Here is a 16077-nt window from a genome sequence, read left to right on the forward strand (position 1 = left end):
GGCCTCAAATTGGATACCCACAATTATTGGACACTGATTGCAAGGTTGGGCCTTAAACCTCTCTGTACCTCAATTTCCCAGCCTTTAAAATAGGAATAATACTTCCTTACCGCACAGGGCTGTTGTAAGGCTAAGTTAATTAATTATTTGAGGTGCTCTAATACTGTGGTGATGAGTATAGGAAAGCCCGTAAGTTAAATACAACAAAGAACATTTCACAGAACAGCTTAGAATGGGCATTCCTAGACAGGATGGGACCTAGCTATGTCTCATCTCAGCCTGCATGTATTGACAATGGACAGAGGTCAGCAGTGGGTGGAGTTAAACTGCATCTTTTCCAAATGACTAACAAGGGCCATGCCTGCTTCTGCCCTAGGGGGAAGGGACAGTGATTCCAGCCCCTCCTACTCAGATATTGCACCTCCATCTCCACTACCTCCTCCATATGGGTCTGGGGCCAAGAGCTTTACCTGAACCCAGTGAGATTGATCGTCTTGGGTCACTAGGACAGGAGGAGCCTTGGGGGGAGTAAATAATTATTACAAATACAATCTAGTGGTAACACAGGCATATCCTTTTTATTATAGAAGCATTTAATTAAATAGGAAAGTAAATAAATACCAGGGGCAAGTGAAATACCTTTGTCTTGCTGTCCGATTTTAAAATTTAGTGTGTAAGTGAAAGTTTATAAATCTGAGTCACTGGACCAGAATCTGCTCTCACATTAGTAGGGCCCTACCAATTTCACGACCATGAAAAACAGTCATGGACCATGAAATAAGCCCTTCCCATGAAATCTGATCTCTCTGAAATCAGCCAGGCTGGGGAGGGACAGGACTTGTCCTTCCCCTGCATGGCTGTTATGGGGGGAGATCAGACTCACCTCCACAGGCAGCGTAGAAGTGAGGGTGATACACTTCTGCGCTGCAGCAGCCCCAGAGCTGGGCTCTAGGCTGCTGCCTCCCGCCCCCCCGCGGCTCTTGCTGGAGCTCGGGATGCCCGGATTTGGGGCTGTCACTCCCTGTGTTTCCTGCTATGGCTCAGGGCATCCTAGTGCTGGGGCTTCCACCTGCTACCGCCTCCATGCTCCGCCCCACCGCCGCCCCCGTGTGGCTCCTGCTGGGGCTCTGGGTGCTCAGGCTGCTTCTGCCGCCTGTGGCTTCTGCTGGAGCTGGGGGTGTAGTGGCTGTGGCTCCTGCCCAGGCTCAGGACCTGGACTGGGAGCTGCCAGCCCCCCCAGACTCCTGCCCGGCTATGGGTGCCTGGGCTTGGAGCTGCTGCCCCCCCCCAACACCGTGGCTCCTGCTGGGGGTGTAATGACTGAGGTTCCTGCTCAGGGACCTGGGCTGGGGGCTGCCATTCTCCACGGTTCCAGCTGGGACTTGGGGCTTTCACCCTCCGCAGCTCCTGTCCGAGCTCCAGGCTTCCCTGCCCCCCACCCAACCCCTGGTGGCTCCAGATGGGGTTCAGGGTGCCTGGACTCAGGGCTGCTGCCCCCATGGCTCCTGCCTGGGCTGCCCGAGCTTGGGGCTTCAGCTCCTTCCAGGGCTGTGGCAATCTTTTTCCAATTGTCCAGGGCCCCATGGGCCCATACGTTAATCCACCACTGCCCTGACTGGCAGCTAGGAGCCCCTGGGTGGGGCACTCCCAGCAGCACTGGTTAGATGAGACCTACCTCCACCTTCAGGAGCCTCCTCCAGCTACAGGAAACTCTGATATGAGTATGGCAATCCTGCAACCCGCCTACAACAGCTTTGGGACCCCCCCCCCCCCCCACGATTCCCTTTTGAATCAGGATCCCCACGATTACAACACCATGAAATTTCAGATATAAACTGAATTTTAAGACCTTGTAGCCATGAAATTGACTGACATGAACTGTGAATTTGGTAGGGCTCTACACATTCATGTAAATCTCCTATTTTTAGTGCCTATACTTCAGATTAACGGTGGTATAACTAAGAGCAGAATTTGGCCCTGTGTTTTACTGTTTAGTGTTCCTTTTAACTGAAAGTATTTTTCTGGAAAAGAGATCTTTTTTTCCTGAAAGTTCACATGCCCCTCGTCTTATTTCTCCATCTTAAATCAAAATCTTTGGCTTAAAAATGAATTCCTTTCAACCACAACCCATTGTGATGTTCTTGTGGAAGGATTATGATTTAAGGTAGTGAATAAGCAAATTCTGTTAGTGATAATAAATAGTGTTATAGAAATTTAAGAATATATAAAGGGATTGGTTACCCTCCACTTCTTACATTAGCATGAGGAGTAACTCCAGTGAAATGGGTGAAGTTGCACTTGTGTAAAATTGGTATAAGAGGGACATACTCTTGTAATAAGAGTTGTTTCTAAGGCGATTTTCTTTTTACAGATATTTTACACCGTGCCCTTTTAGGGCCATTCTGACCCATCACTAAAGCTAACTGGGTCTAATTCTCCATTTCCTTCTATATTGTGTAGTTATTTACAGATGTGCAAACTGGGTGTAAAATACTACCATTCTGTTTTGATAACATTTTACACTTCCTGCACAGGTTTAAAGTACTGTGCATACAGCAACCCCAAGGCACTTGCGCTTGTTTAGTTAAACAGAAAATCAAATTATCCTCATAAAAGTACTCTTATGATCTACGTTTTAGGTGTATGCACTAGTAACTTTCAAAATGCAAGTTAATATGAAGATATTTAATGGGGAGGGCATTGAAGGAGTTTGTTTAAGCACATTGACTTGTAAGTGAGACATTAAATTGTGTTTATTAGTTTTCTACAACTTTGGCACAGCTCTGCAGCTATATCTTTGGAGGTATTTGAATGAACTTAGTAGCTGTTAAGAAGCATAGATAGTTAAGGTTATTTTTGTAGTGTAATTTGAGATCTCAAATTAGGATTTAATAATCTATTTTAAAAAATGTAAAAAACTCCAAAATAAATTTTTAAAACAGTTAAGATCCTTTGGCATTTCTGTTTTTGAGTACTTCAGTCATTTGTGTACAAGTTTTCAGTGTAAACATAGATGGTGATTGAACAGAAGTAACTGGTATGCAAGCAGTTCTGCTTAAATATGTGTAATTGTAAATGATCTTCTTAAACTTATCAAAGCCCTGTTTTGTGTAGCTGAGGTGTGCATCAGAAATGCACTGAACAAGATACTCTTTGACACTTTCCCGGGCCCTTGAGCCCATCTGCTTGCAGGCGGGCAGGAGACTGTATAGTGATATGCAAGTAGTGTGTGTCACTCAGGAAGCACAAAGTATCAAAATTATCTTTTGCTGCTTGGCAAATGTCCAGCTCTTCCCTTGCTCTGTTCCCTCCTGCAGACATGTCACCTGATTAATGGTGCATGTATGGTACTACAAAAGTAAATTTATCCAGAGTTACATCTGACTCTGCTTGGTTGTGCAGGAGCAAGAGAAGCTCTTCCTTTTGTCTTTTTTTTTTTTTTTTTTCAAAGTGGACAGAAAACAAAATCTTTTAGAATTAGCCCTAATGCAAACCCAAATAGTTGCTGTCTGACTAGTTAGTAGTAGATATGCAATCCATTTTTTAAAAACAATTTTAACGTTTGTATGCTTGTACAAGTATTCCTGGGGCCAACCAACAATCCTTGTTTTTGAATTCTAAATAAAACATTGGACTATTAATAAACTCTCCAATTTAAGTATTTGTTATAGTTCAATATTAAAATGTCTTTAATATACAGTAATTCTGTGCCTTTTAGCTGCATCGTAGTAGACATTCAGTTTGCATGCTTTTAAACTCAGATTGTATTTCAGGTAGTAAATTAAATCTGCAGAGAATGTTTTTATACTATTTCAATTCACTTCAGTTACATTTGCAATGTGTTTTTATTAAAACGTTTCCAAATTAATTGACTAATATCAGTTTAGCTAGCTAGTCTTGCTGTTCAAAGGTGTCAAAAAGGGATGTGTATAAATAGATTGGCAGAGAAATATGTACAATTGGGAAATTTTTTTATATGGAGAACTTTTTTGCTAAGAATTGAACGTATGAAATGTCAGTGTAAAATAAAAAAAGCGGGGAGGAGTTTATTGGCTCTGTGCACTTGTAAAAGTAATAAAATATCAGTAGAGGCCTACAACAGAAACATTTTTAAAAATCAGTATAGTCTGAGGTTTTTTTTTTTTTTTCTCATGGACTGTACCTTATTGTGTACATTTAACTTTTAACTAAGTTTGTGTTTTTCATGACATTATCAAACCTAATTTTCTTTTAAATATTTGTTTAGGTTTTACTGCAATCACAGCGACCAATCCTATTTGGCTAATAAAGACGCGATTACAGCTCGATGCAAGGTAAAGAACCCTTTTCGTACTAGGATTGCTTACCAATTTTATTGTCTAATAATTGAAATAGAAGGATGCTATAAAATTGATTCTCTCCTCTAAACTGAGAGTGGTTTTTCTAGTCAGGATTTCAGTTGGTAAGGCCACACGTTAACCTGATTCTGAGATGCACACTGTCCTTTTCCCAGTAGTTTAATTGGATGGTGGTATGATGTTGCCTGGAGGTACTACAGTATTCTAGTGGCTAGCACTCTTTGACCATTTCCAAAACTAACAGTGCTTTAAACAATCTCAATCTCATTAATGAAACGTTTGCTTACTTAATTGAATCCCTGAAGCAGGTAGTTTTGTATTCTTTTTATTAATCTTCTGTATCGTGAGCTTGCTTATAAAAGGGAAAAATTGGTTTCACTGATCCAGAAGCGGTTCTATAGCAGACTGCTCAATCAAAATTGGCTGGATTCTGGTTTATATCATAAATAGATACTGTGATAAAGGATGGCTTATTTTATATTATTTAGTTAGGCTGGAAAATAACACGCATCTCTTTCCTGACCCATATCCACTTAGAACATCTGGGAGAGACTTGGCTTGATCTGATATGACATTCTCTCTCCAGCCACTTTGACTTGTTTACAATCCCTCCTTTTTCTATAAACTTCACACCACTATCATGCCCTTCTTTCCATACCCTCATGCAAACACATTCAACAAACTGCTCCGCAGAGTAGCAAAGAACACCAAATATAGTTGGTTTTCACTTGTAGCACAGGAGAGTAAGGAGAGCATAGAAATGAATGAATCATTCATCCTTTTCTTTCTGATATAGTTTACTGGTAAAGCACCTAAAATACTTAGGAAACCTAATAAATGGACTTAGACTCCTAAGGGACATAGGCACTCTGCTTCCTTCCCCTGGCCTGAAGAAGAGCTCTTTGTGGCTCGAAAGCTTGTTCCTTCCATCAACAGAAATTGGTCCAATAAAAAATATTACCTCACCTACTTTGTCTCTCTCCTAGGCACTTACAAACATTTTACCCGGTATCTTTATCTTTCTTTGAATTGGAAATGTAAGAAACATTAATGTTATCACTCTTTGCGAGAAGGATCAGTGCAGTAACAAAGTACAAGACCTAGAGTAAATATCAGCACAAGTCCACGAAGTCACCTGCAGCAGCCAACTTCAAATAAAAGCAAAATCTGTAAGATCAAATCAACTTTGGTCCTCTGTTTCTATAGAAGTCTCTTCACATTAAAATTGTAGAATAGTTGGATTATGGTGGATGGTGCTTTGGGTAGATGTATTTTAATCCCCTTTACCTCTTGTGGCTGAGGTTCCAAATGTATCTACTCTCATATTTGAAAACTTGTTTAGTGCATTTATTCTAGTATCAATGTGGCATTTTAGTCCCAAACCTATCACTAAAATGCCAAGTGAATTGCTTGGTTTTGCTCAGATGTACAATGTATAGGACATTGGTGTACCTGTATGAGACTCTTGTGTTTACATGGGGAAAGGGATGCTAAAAGGGGTGCAACTTAAATGTGACTTATTCTTTGACAGTCACAGTATTTAAGCAGGTGCCTTAATGTTTTGTCCTTCCCCTTACATTTCCAATCATTACAATCCAGTGATTATTTCAGGCAGAGAATACAACCCTTCAAATCAGTGGCTGCTATGATGGGCCTGATGATGCTTCCACTGAAGTCAATGATAAAACTCCCATTGATTTCAGTCGGAGCAAGAGTTGACTCAGTGTTTGCGGTGCACAAAAGGAAATTGTTCTGGTCTTCCAAGGTGATATTGCCGAGTAGATACATAGAGTAAAATACGCTATCCACATTTATGCACTTGTGCATCTTGCACATTGAAAGGACAATTTCTTCTTCAAGTATTTGTCTGTGTGGATCTCCACTTCAGGTGCGTATGTACATCATGCATGTGGGATCAGAATCTTTAAATGACAGTGTCCCTTGGGACCATGTCTGTACCATTCATGTCCTTATCTCTGTCCTCCCTCCATCCCTATCCAACGGTATAAAAGCAGAGCAGACACAACCACCCCTAGTTTCACTTATTGTCTGTGGCAGCAGGGTGGAATCAGCAGTGTCCACCACCTCACTATAGCATTTCCCTAGCTTAGCTCAGCCAGGGTTCGATTCCCTACTGTATATTCTCTCCCTTTTTGTTTCTATTTACTCAAAAACCCACCCCCAAACCCTTTTACAACTTTGACTTGGCACACTGTGCCACTGCCACGCGTAATGACAGATCCAAAACCATTGGGCTGTAAGTTCTGCCTGTATTTTGATGGTCTAATTCCCCTCATTTCCCTGCTCCCTGCAGTTTGAAGACAGTTCATCCCCTTCAGCCAGTGATATACATTTTAAACCACTGGCTTCCTCACAATGGCCTAATCAGCCATCATCGTTGCCTCCTGATGAGGTGCTCTCATTAGCCCCGGTGATGACTTTCAAATCTTTCAGGAAATGCTCTTGTATAGCTGAAATTCAGGCACCAGTAATCGAAGAAAAGGCCCATAAGCTGCTCGATGTCTTGTACTCCACTTGTCCAAGCGGGTTAGCACTGTCCGTAAACGAGGGCACCCTAGAATCAATTAAAAGTCTGTAGTAGAACTCTGTTACCCTTGCCCATATAGCAAAGAGGATGGAGAAAATATATGTTTCCCGAAAGGAGTTTCAAATAATTCTGTACTCTTTTGGTACAAGAGACAGCTAGCAGCTAGATCCTGTCAGAGCAATTCACAAGGGTAAAGATCCCCAAAAGATCAGTTTCTTTGGTAGGAAAGCCTATTCTTTTGCCTCTGTTCAATAACTGTATAACAAATTACCCAGAGTTATCCCTGAAGTAGGAATCCTGAGGTGGGACAAGGTATCTCCCTTTCTCAACAAACTCCTTCAAGGGAGAGTTAAAATCCATAATCAGAGGGACAACTAGTAGTGAAAACTGCTCTTCAGGCAGTCAGATGCTTCAGATGGGATACTGCAGCTTGGTCCATGGCCTCTGCAGTAACAATGTGAAGGGTGTCCTGGCTGCAAGCCTCAGGTATTCCAAGGAAGGTACAGAATATGATTGAGAATTTCCCTTTGCTTTGTTCAGCACTTTGACTGAACACACATTGCATTCACTAAAAGCTTCCAGGGCTGTGTTAATATCAATGGGGATCTATACCTCAGCCTCAGACCACCTAGCTACACCCAGCAGTGACCTATGGATTACCCTCCGAGATTCTCCTGTAGGAAACCACCACCTTCTACAGGTGCCAGCCCTTCTACACAGTCATCTAGGCAGCAGATTAGATAAAGGTTCAGAGTCACAACCAAACCAGACTGAGCTGTCCCTGAAACTGTCTTTGGATGTTCTGTTCTCTCTTTTATCTGGACATCACCAGGGCCCTATTACATTATCTGGATAAAATGAGAACTTTTAAAGTATCTCTGCGCTGCAACTGGGAATATGCCTCCCTGCGTGAGTAGACAGACTTACACTAGTTTTGCTTGATCCTGCACTGAATAGTCTCTATGGTGACGGAGAGCTGGGTTAGGGCTGGCAATTTTCTAATCGCAGAAAACTGAACACCCTTGCCCCGCCCCTTCCCCAAGGCCCCACCCTGCTCACTCCATCCCCCCTCACTCACTCATTTTCACCAGGCTAGGACAGGGAATTGGGGTGTGTTGTGGGGGGGGGGGGGGAAGCTGGGGATGAGGGGCTTGGGGTGCAGGAGGGGGCTCTGGGCTGGAAGGTGGGGCCACGGGGTTCGGAAGGTGGGAGGGGGCTCCAGGATGGGGCAGGGGTTTGAGGAGTGGAAGGGGGGCATGGGCTCTGGGCTGAGGGTGCAGGCTCCAGGGTGGGGCCAGGGATGAGGGATTTGGGTTGCAGGAGGGGTTCTAGGCTTGGGCCGAGGTGTGCCAAGCTGGGGTGGCTAGACCAAGCTGCCACCCATGCTGCAATGTCCACACTGATATTTTTAGTCTGTCTGCCCAGGCTGGGATGCTGGCTCCTTGCTTTAGTGTAGCTGTACACTTAGACAATGCCCTCACCTCTTTATGACATTAAGCCAGGTAGTTCAAAGACAAGCCTATCTAAATGGATTACACCGTGTATTTCTGTCTGACACCAAATGGCAGGAGGACATCAAGACTCACTCCACTAAAGCCCAGGCTGCAGCCTCTATATGTTTCAGAAATATCCCTGCATCTGAAACATGCAAAACAACCACCTGGAGTAATCCTCTTGTTTTTATTAAACATCATTGACCTGGCCTCCAGATCAGAAGCAAAATTTGGGTCATCAGTTTTACATTAAGTCTTTAGCTAGTGGCAGTTAAATTCAACCTTGCATGTGGGCCCTGCTTGCTAGCCTCCTGAAGTAGGGATCCACACAGACAAAACCTCTGGAAGAATCACAGTTACTGTAAGGTAAGGAACTGTTCTATATAGGCCAGAGTTCATATGCCTTAATTCAGAAAGGCGTCGGGACAACATAAAACAAAATATAGTCCCAAATGTCTCTAGCAGTAGTTAAAGGGCAATGTCCTGCATTATTTTGTATAATTTACTCAATCCTACAAGAGACCTCTGGTGACAGAATCTATTTAAGTGATGCAGGTAGCCAGTGAATTGTGGATTCATACTCATTCTGTATAACTCCATATTAAGTGTGTTTTCTCCACTTGTACCGTGTGAAACATAGCAAGTGGGAACAAGTTTATTAAATTAATTCATTATTAACTGATCCATGTGGTATATACACATGCACACTTTTATTTTCTAATATAAATGATCAGCTGAACTTACATTTGCAAGTTGGGGATGTTGAGGACTAAAACTTTTTTGTCCTACAAGTACAAAATCTGCTCAACCCAATGTGCACAGTTATTTGACCTCCGTTGTGGCTTAGTGGGATCAGTTTATATAATGAACTACTGTTTAATGGTTTGTTTGCTCCCTTTGAACATTAAGCTATTGTCCTGTAATAAGTAACATACTGTAGGCAACTGGGGCTTTCAGTTCCTTAGTCTTAACTTTCTAATGGTCACGCATTTATATATCTTGATTGTCTCTGGTTTAGGCTGATTTTCGAACCTTGAAGATGAGGAGGGCTGGAGACTTGTCTGAGACTCCACAATCGTTTGTGTTCAGTACATCCTTTGGCCCCGATTCAGCAGAGTACTTAAGCATGTGTAATACTGAAGTCAATGAAACAACTTGTGTTCTGAAATTGTGCATGTTCTTAAAACACTTTTGAATTGGAACATCTTTGCATTGATTTGCCAGCTATTTCCAAAGGACTCGTGTTTATAGCAAAACATTGTGTAATTAATCATTTAAAATGATTATTGTGAACCAGTTCAATGTTCCTTTTCTTTCAGGAATCGTGGAGAAAAGCGAATGAGTGCGTTCGAATGTGTCCGAAAAGTCTATCATTCAGATGGAATTAAAGGCTTTTACAGAGGAATGTCGGCCTCCTATGCAGGCATATCTGAAACTGTTATTCATTTTGTTATTTACGAGAGTATTAAGCGAAAACTACTGGAATTTAAGACTGCTTCTAGCATGGACAGTGAGGATGAATCTGTAAAAGAAGCTTCAGACTTTGTTGGAATGATGATGGCTGCTGCCACTTCCAAAACCTGTGCCACATCTATAGCATATCCACATGGTAAGGGCAAGCGTGTTCCTTAAGAGCCTGAGCCAAAGCCCAAAGAAGTCAGCAGGAGCCTTTTGATTGATGTCTATCATTCTCTGGATCAGGTCCCAGTAAAGGAATACTTTGTTTTAGCTACACTTCTGTCTATTGTTTGATTTAGAAAATTGGCATGGCCAATTTCTGATTCAGCAAGTCAACCAGAGGCTACAGTATTTCTAAACAGATATTTAGTCTGACCCCTTTGAGCAATAACATTAATGTATACCAGGGAACTGCTGTAATCCAGTCCATACAGGTTCAGGGACATGCGGCTTCATTTGGACCCCTATATTATGCTCATTATTTGAGTAAGTTTCAAGTAAGTAACCAACCGAGCTCTTGCTTTTCCTTTTTAATGTTTAGGGAGATATGTCAGCAAGATCTCCTCCAATCTTTCACTGTGCTGTTCTTTTGCTCAGTTTTCCCCAGTAATGCTGCTTACTATGTCTGAATCTAGCAAAGTACTTAAGAATATGCTTAATTTTAAGGTGAAACAATGTGATTACTCACATGCTTAAGTGGTTTGTTGGACCTGGGCCACTCAAAGCACCATCACTTCACCTCATTAACTGGGCATCTGGAAATAGCTAAACTTTTAGGTTATTTTGCTCTTGTAAGGACATGGCTTGTCTTTTTCTTCCAGATTCCCAGCCCCAGTAATTGCCATGTTGGCTTTTTTACCGACTATCTAAAGAGTGTTCGATGTTGAGGGTTTTATGCTTGTTTAGTCTATCGGCTAAATTGATTAATTTGTTTTCATTACATTTTTTGCAATGTGATGACCAAAATAACCAAGTGTTACTTTCTTTACACAGAGGTGGTACGAACAAGACTACGTGAAGAGGGAACAAAATACAGAGCTTTCTTCCAGACACTATCTTTGCTTGTGCGAGAAGAAGGGTATGGATCCCTCTACCGTGGTCTAACTACACATCTGGTCAGACAGATTCCAAACACAGCTATAATGATGTCAACCTATGAAATGGTAGTCTACTTACTGAATGGATAGCAAAGTTACAAGGCTATCTCTAGGAAGATGGAAGACCAAAAGATTGCAGTGGACCACCAAATATCAATGCTAACGTGGTGGGCAGAAGAAAATTATCTATCAGGAACAGGCAGCTATGGACGAAATAGAAGATTGATTATTGGCAACCATGAGCAATTTGCTGCCTTATTGTATGATTCTTTTGTGACCATGTGACACAGGAGCTTCCCCCAGGGGAATGCCTTTAAACACATCTTACTTCAAAATTGCTATTTTCTCTCCATGTGTTAATTTACATGATGCAAAACCATGAGCTTCAGTGATTTGGAAGGAGGGGGTTATATATTGTATTCTATTGCAAGGGATAGCCTTGTTCCACTCATAATGTTTGGTCTTCAATACATTTTGTTTCAATGTACAATAACCTATTAGGGTGAGGAAGATGAAAGCATAGATTCATAACTTTGTATGTCTGAAACTTCTATTCAACTCCATCTGAAGTCTCAAATGATGAGACTGAGGTAGTAGTTGCAGCATGCAACTCCCGTGTTACTATCTCAAGGAATGTGGCACAGGGACCTAAAATAGAATGTACTTCAATCTCACCTTTTGTAGCAACAGAACAGTTCAAAGTTGTGTGAGAAGCTCTCATTGCTTAACTCTGCAGGATACCGGTCTCTTAGCAGGACTGGAAATCCAAGCATGCCAATACTGAGTCCTCTTGCTTTCATTATCATAGATCTCTGCTCCCTTTTAGAATCTAAGGAAGACCATAAGATGTACTGTTACAACAGATCATGGAGTCTCCTCACCTGATCTGTAATGTGACCCACACTACTAACACTGGAATTGCAGAACTGTCTTTAAGGAGTCTTAATGAAGTGTTAAATTCTAACAAGTGAACCTGCTTTACATGATGCAGGATATATAATGTTCAATCAAACACAGCTTTATGCAAGCTAGTGACTAGAGTACCAACACTTCTCCTGGATTAAAGGAGGAGGGCACATACTTCACCATGTGTAAAGCTATAGGAAAGCACATAGATAAATTCCTGTGTAGTAACAAGTTGGGAGTTGCTGTAGATCATTTTCAGTGAAACCCCAGCCACTTGCAGAGTGATGGAGAAGATGGTAATTGAGAATATTTTGTTTAAACATTCCCCTTTAAAAGTTGCTTATCCCTTGTTTTTCAACCTAAAGCTGGGTGCAAAACTGCAGATAACCGTATAACTCTGTCCTTTCAGTTATCTGAATATTCAGGCATTGGTTTTAATTGATATTTTGTAATACTAGTAACAGAATAATGCATTATGTTTGACAGCATATCTTAGCTAGTTCGGTTACTTGTTCTGCCATAACTTACCAAGTTTTCCAGATCCAGAGTATGAGAAATAAGTTTCAGATTCTACATAGCTTTTCAAACTCACACGTAGACCTTGAATACTTCCAGGATTAAATCTGCTGCCCTTCGGAGGAGATGTTCACAGTGATTTTTGCGGCAGTAGCTTTCTATCTATAAATGCCACTACACTGGTATAACAAAGCAGTGCAATTAACTCCTCCGGTGTGGTACTTCAGTAAACATTAAACTGTGTGTTTGTGTGCAATGGCTTTATCTTACAAATGACTCCTTATGCACTTTGTGGCCTTTTTTGGCTTGTGATTTTTCTCCCGTTTAAGATTTTCGATATTGGTCATGTGCAGTTAGAAACAGTGTTCAGTGCACACAGATTCTTTTGAAGCTAAGTGTATGGTTTGATTTCCAAACACCTGTGCAGAAAAAGACATTGTTTGCAGTAGATCGCTGGGATCGATGTTCAGATATTTTTGGAGACTTTTATACATAAAAGTTTGATGCATACTGAACAACCAGTTTGTCTTGTTTTATTTTCCTTTGAGCATTGTAGTGTCCATCATACTACGGCAGAAATCTTTTAATATAGACTTGCAAGCCTTGGTGTTAGTAATACTCCGTAATAACTGCCTCTCCTTTTAAGAAGCAACAGAGGGTCTCCTTTTAAGGGCCACCGTAGAGCACAAAGCACCACTGCTATGCCCATTCAGTAGGGGCTTGGCTGCATTGATGTGCTTTCCGTAGAAACTGAGTATTCTTACCTGTTTTTTAATACTAGAAGTATTCTCAGTATAGCCTGTGTTGCGCACATTTAGACTAACCTTGGCAATCTTTGTATTCTTATTAGTACAAGGAGATTATTTTAAAAAAAACCTCAGTTCAGAGGTTTTTCCAGTGACCTCGCTGGGAAATCTGCTAATGCTGTATTACTCACAACTAGCCTTCCTGCTTCAAAACATTAGTGGCCAGACTTCTCAGATCTTGCTGCTGGCACCAGCATTTAACTAACAGCAAAAGTTTAAGCGCAGTAATGTGAAAGCCAAAAGTGGTTATAAAGTAAAAGCTATGTTACAATAGCTAATTATGGGGAATGAGTTACATTGAAAACATATTTCTCTTCAGGAGATATCCAGGCAATTCAGCTATCGCTGAATTTTAGATTTAGCAAGCACACAGGCCCAAATTCATCCCTGAAGTTAATGGATATAATTCCCACAGTTTCGATGGGAATTGTACCTGCGTATTCCAGGGATAAATTTGGCTCACTAGATCCGGTCTGCTTTCAGTGCACATGCATCACTTCCGTTATCCTACGAGGTTGTGCGTGCATGCCTCGCAGGGAGAAGCACTGAATCTTGCTTCCAAAGGCGAGATATCTCAGTAGAAAGTTCTGTCTTTTGTGCTTTACTCTCCTTGTCATCGGCTGAAGAGAGACAATCAACCCCTTGTTCCAATTCTTCATGGAGTTTTAATCCGTCAAAGACAAAACCTTTTAAATTTCTTCAGGGGTGAACTTTTTCTGTAACAAAGAAACAATTAAACCAAATTGTGTGTTTTGTTTGTTTATAAAGCTACCACAGTATACAAAGATACCTCTGAATTATTTCCCAAAGATATTGAAATTCTTTACATAGTTTTCTTGGTATCTATTTTGAAAGCATACAGAGGCAAACAGAAGATGCATCATTCAATAATACCATTTATTACAAAGTTGAAAGAGGAGTGTACTTTGATTTTTTAGGTCGTCATCTCTTGATTATTTTAATGTAGTTTACATTAAGTTATACCACCATGATTTCTATCTAACAGAGTTTAAATCTAAGTTTTATGGAAAGGGTAACATTTGAGAATGACTTTACATATCCATCTAATTTATATATAAACCAACATCCATTTGACTTTACTCAACAGCTGGTTAAGAGTCAAGGAACGTTGTATAATACCGCAGATGTCCACTTTAGCCAGAAGGTGGCACTATAGTGTGATCTGCTCACAGCAGAAGTGGATCCATGTTCCACTTAAACTTGTATCTGGTCTTAAACAATTCTCAGTCTTTCTACAGTATACTATATAACAAGAATATTTATAAAATAATGGCTTATCACTGTACGTTTTTGTGGCTGGAACTTGGAAAGCCATGACAGAGAGTCTTCAATGGATAGGTCTGTATTTTATATCCCTCTCCATCAATATCCTGGATTTAGAAATCCTAATGTGCAATGTGAATGTTACAAAGCAAGGTGAGTTTTGGTGTACCAACTGGAAAGTTCTTCCTAACCTTAAACTGACTGCAAGATCTGTTGTTTATTTTTCCCTAATCTTTGATTTGTTAGCATACATTGTTCTTTGTAGGATCACACTAGTGATTTATGATGGGTTTTTATTTTTCTTTATAACGAATGACTGAAACATCAGCCTATCCATAGGTCTCTTGACATTGTACCGATATAGTTCTCCGATTACATGAGACACTCCACATATTTACTCTTTATTCAAAGACATTCAAGAATGACAGTTTGTGCTTTATTGCTATTTTTATTTTGCCTCCTGATAGTCACATTTGAAACATTCCTTAGATTGTAGCATTTAAAAAAAATTACTTGCAGAGAATTCAGATTGGAGACACTTTAAAAAATATTGCTTCCTAAGTGTTTTTTATTCTAGAAACAAGCAAAATACTGAAGTGTGCTAGTAAAATTTCCAATTTTTTGTAATACAGTTCTCACTCTGTAAAAACTGAAGTCATGTTTTCAATTGTTCTATTTAAGAGAGTCTGCAAACCCTGCATATGTGAACATAATTATGCCGTAGGAGTTGTAGCTAAACACTCACAAATGACCATCTGAGAATCTTTTAACGTTCATGTGAGGTTTGCTATTATTCTTGCATACATGTAGTTGGCTGTAAACTATGTGCGTTTACTCTGTATTTATATTATATGGCTAACTTTTTTTGTTTGGACTATTTTAAACTTAAAAAATAAAATGATGTGCTTATATTCAAAGATGTCTGTCTGTGGTGTTGGACCAAGATTTAAAAAAAAAAAAAAATCTGAGACTTGATACCTAGCTGAAGAGCTCAGGTTAAAAATAAGAAACTAGCTGGGAAATCCCCATGAATCGTTTCATCGTGTGTCAGTATAAATATAGTTGAAAGCTACAATGCATTTAAATTGTGATCTCTCTGAAAATGTCTTGGTTCTGCCTAGTTACTGCTAAGTGGGGCTTTTGGATGAGATTTAGATAAGACTCGAGCTCTTGTCTAATCTACATGGACATTAAAGTTCTTTATAGCACTTTTTGAAGAGCAAGCATTTCACCTGGAATCCTTGGTCAACATTTCCTCATCCTCCACTGTTTTGCAGCATGCTGGCTGTCCATTTAGACAGTTTTCCATACCACACATGACTGCAATTCCCTGGTGCAACGTGTGCCATCTATAGTATATAAAACTATCTGAGATCCTAAAGGATAATATGTACTATAGGAGAGTGCTCTAGCAATATAAGCTGTTATATCATTTATCTAGTGGATAGCTTATGCACAGCAATGCTACAATACAGCCCTCTACAATTCTATAACATAGAACACTACAAAAGCTTAGAACTAATAGAAATGTAAAGGCCATAATTTACTTGGTACATAAAATATTTTCTATCTGAGTCTGTAACTTGACTCCTGCAGCAAGTGTGTAGTTACAAAACCTGATGGTGCAAATCT

General features: G+C 40.5%; 1 protein-coding gene across 3 annotated transcripts in view; it reads left to right on the forward strand.

The window, feature by feature from the left end:
• Positions 1-15362, forward strand: part of SLC25A36 (solute carrier family 25 member 36) — a 62124-nt gene extending 46762 nt beyond the window's left edge. For all 3 annotated transcript variants that reach the window (XM_005282524.5, XM_065558053.1, XM_005282525.4), the window contains exons 5-7: positions 4247-4313; positions 9698-9987; positions 10830-15362. In XM_005282524.5, the coding sequence (XP_005282581.1) occupies positions 4247-4313; positions 9698-9987; positions 10830-11023 (551 nt within the window). In that variant the 3' untranslated portion in view covers positions 11024-15362. The remainder of the gene's footprint in view (positions 1-4246; positions 4314-9697; positions 9988-10829) is intronic.
• Positions 15363-16077: the final 715 nt, after the last annotated feature.

Source organism: Chrysemys picta, chromosome 9, assembly GCF_011386835.1.
Source record: "Chrysemys picta bellii isolate R12L10 chromosome 9, ASM1138683v2, whole genome shotgun sequence".
NCBI lineage: Eukaryota > Metazoa > Chordata > Testudines > Emydidae > Chrysemys > Chrysemys picta.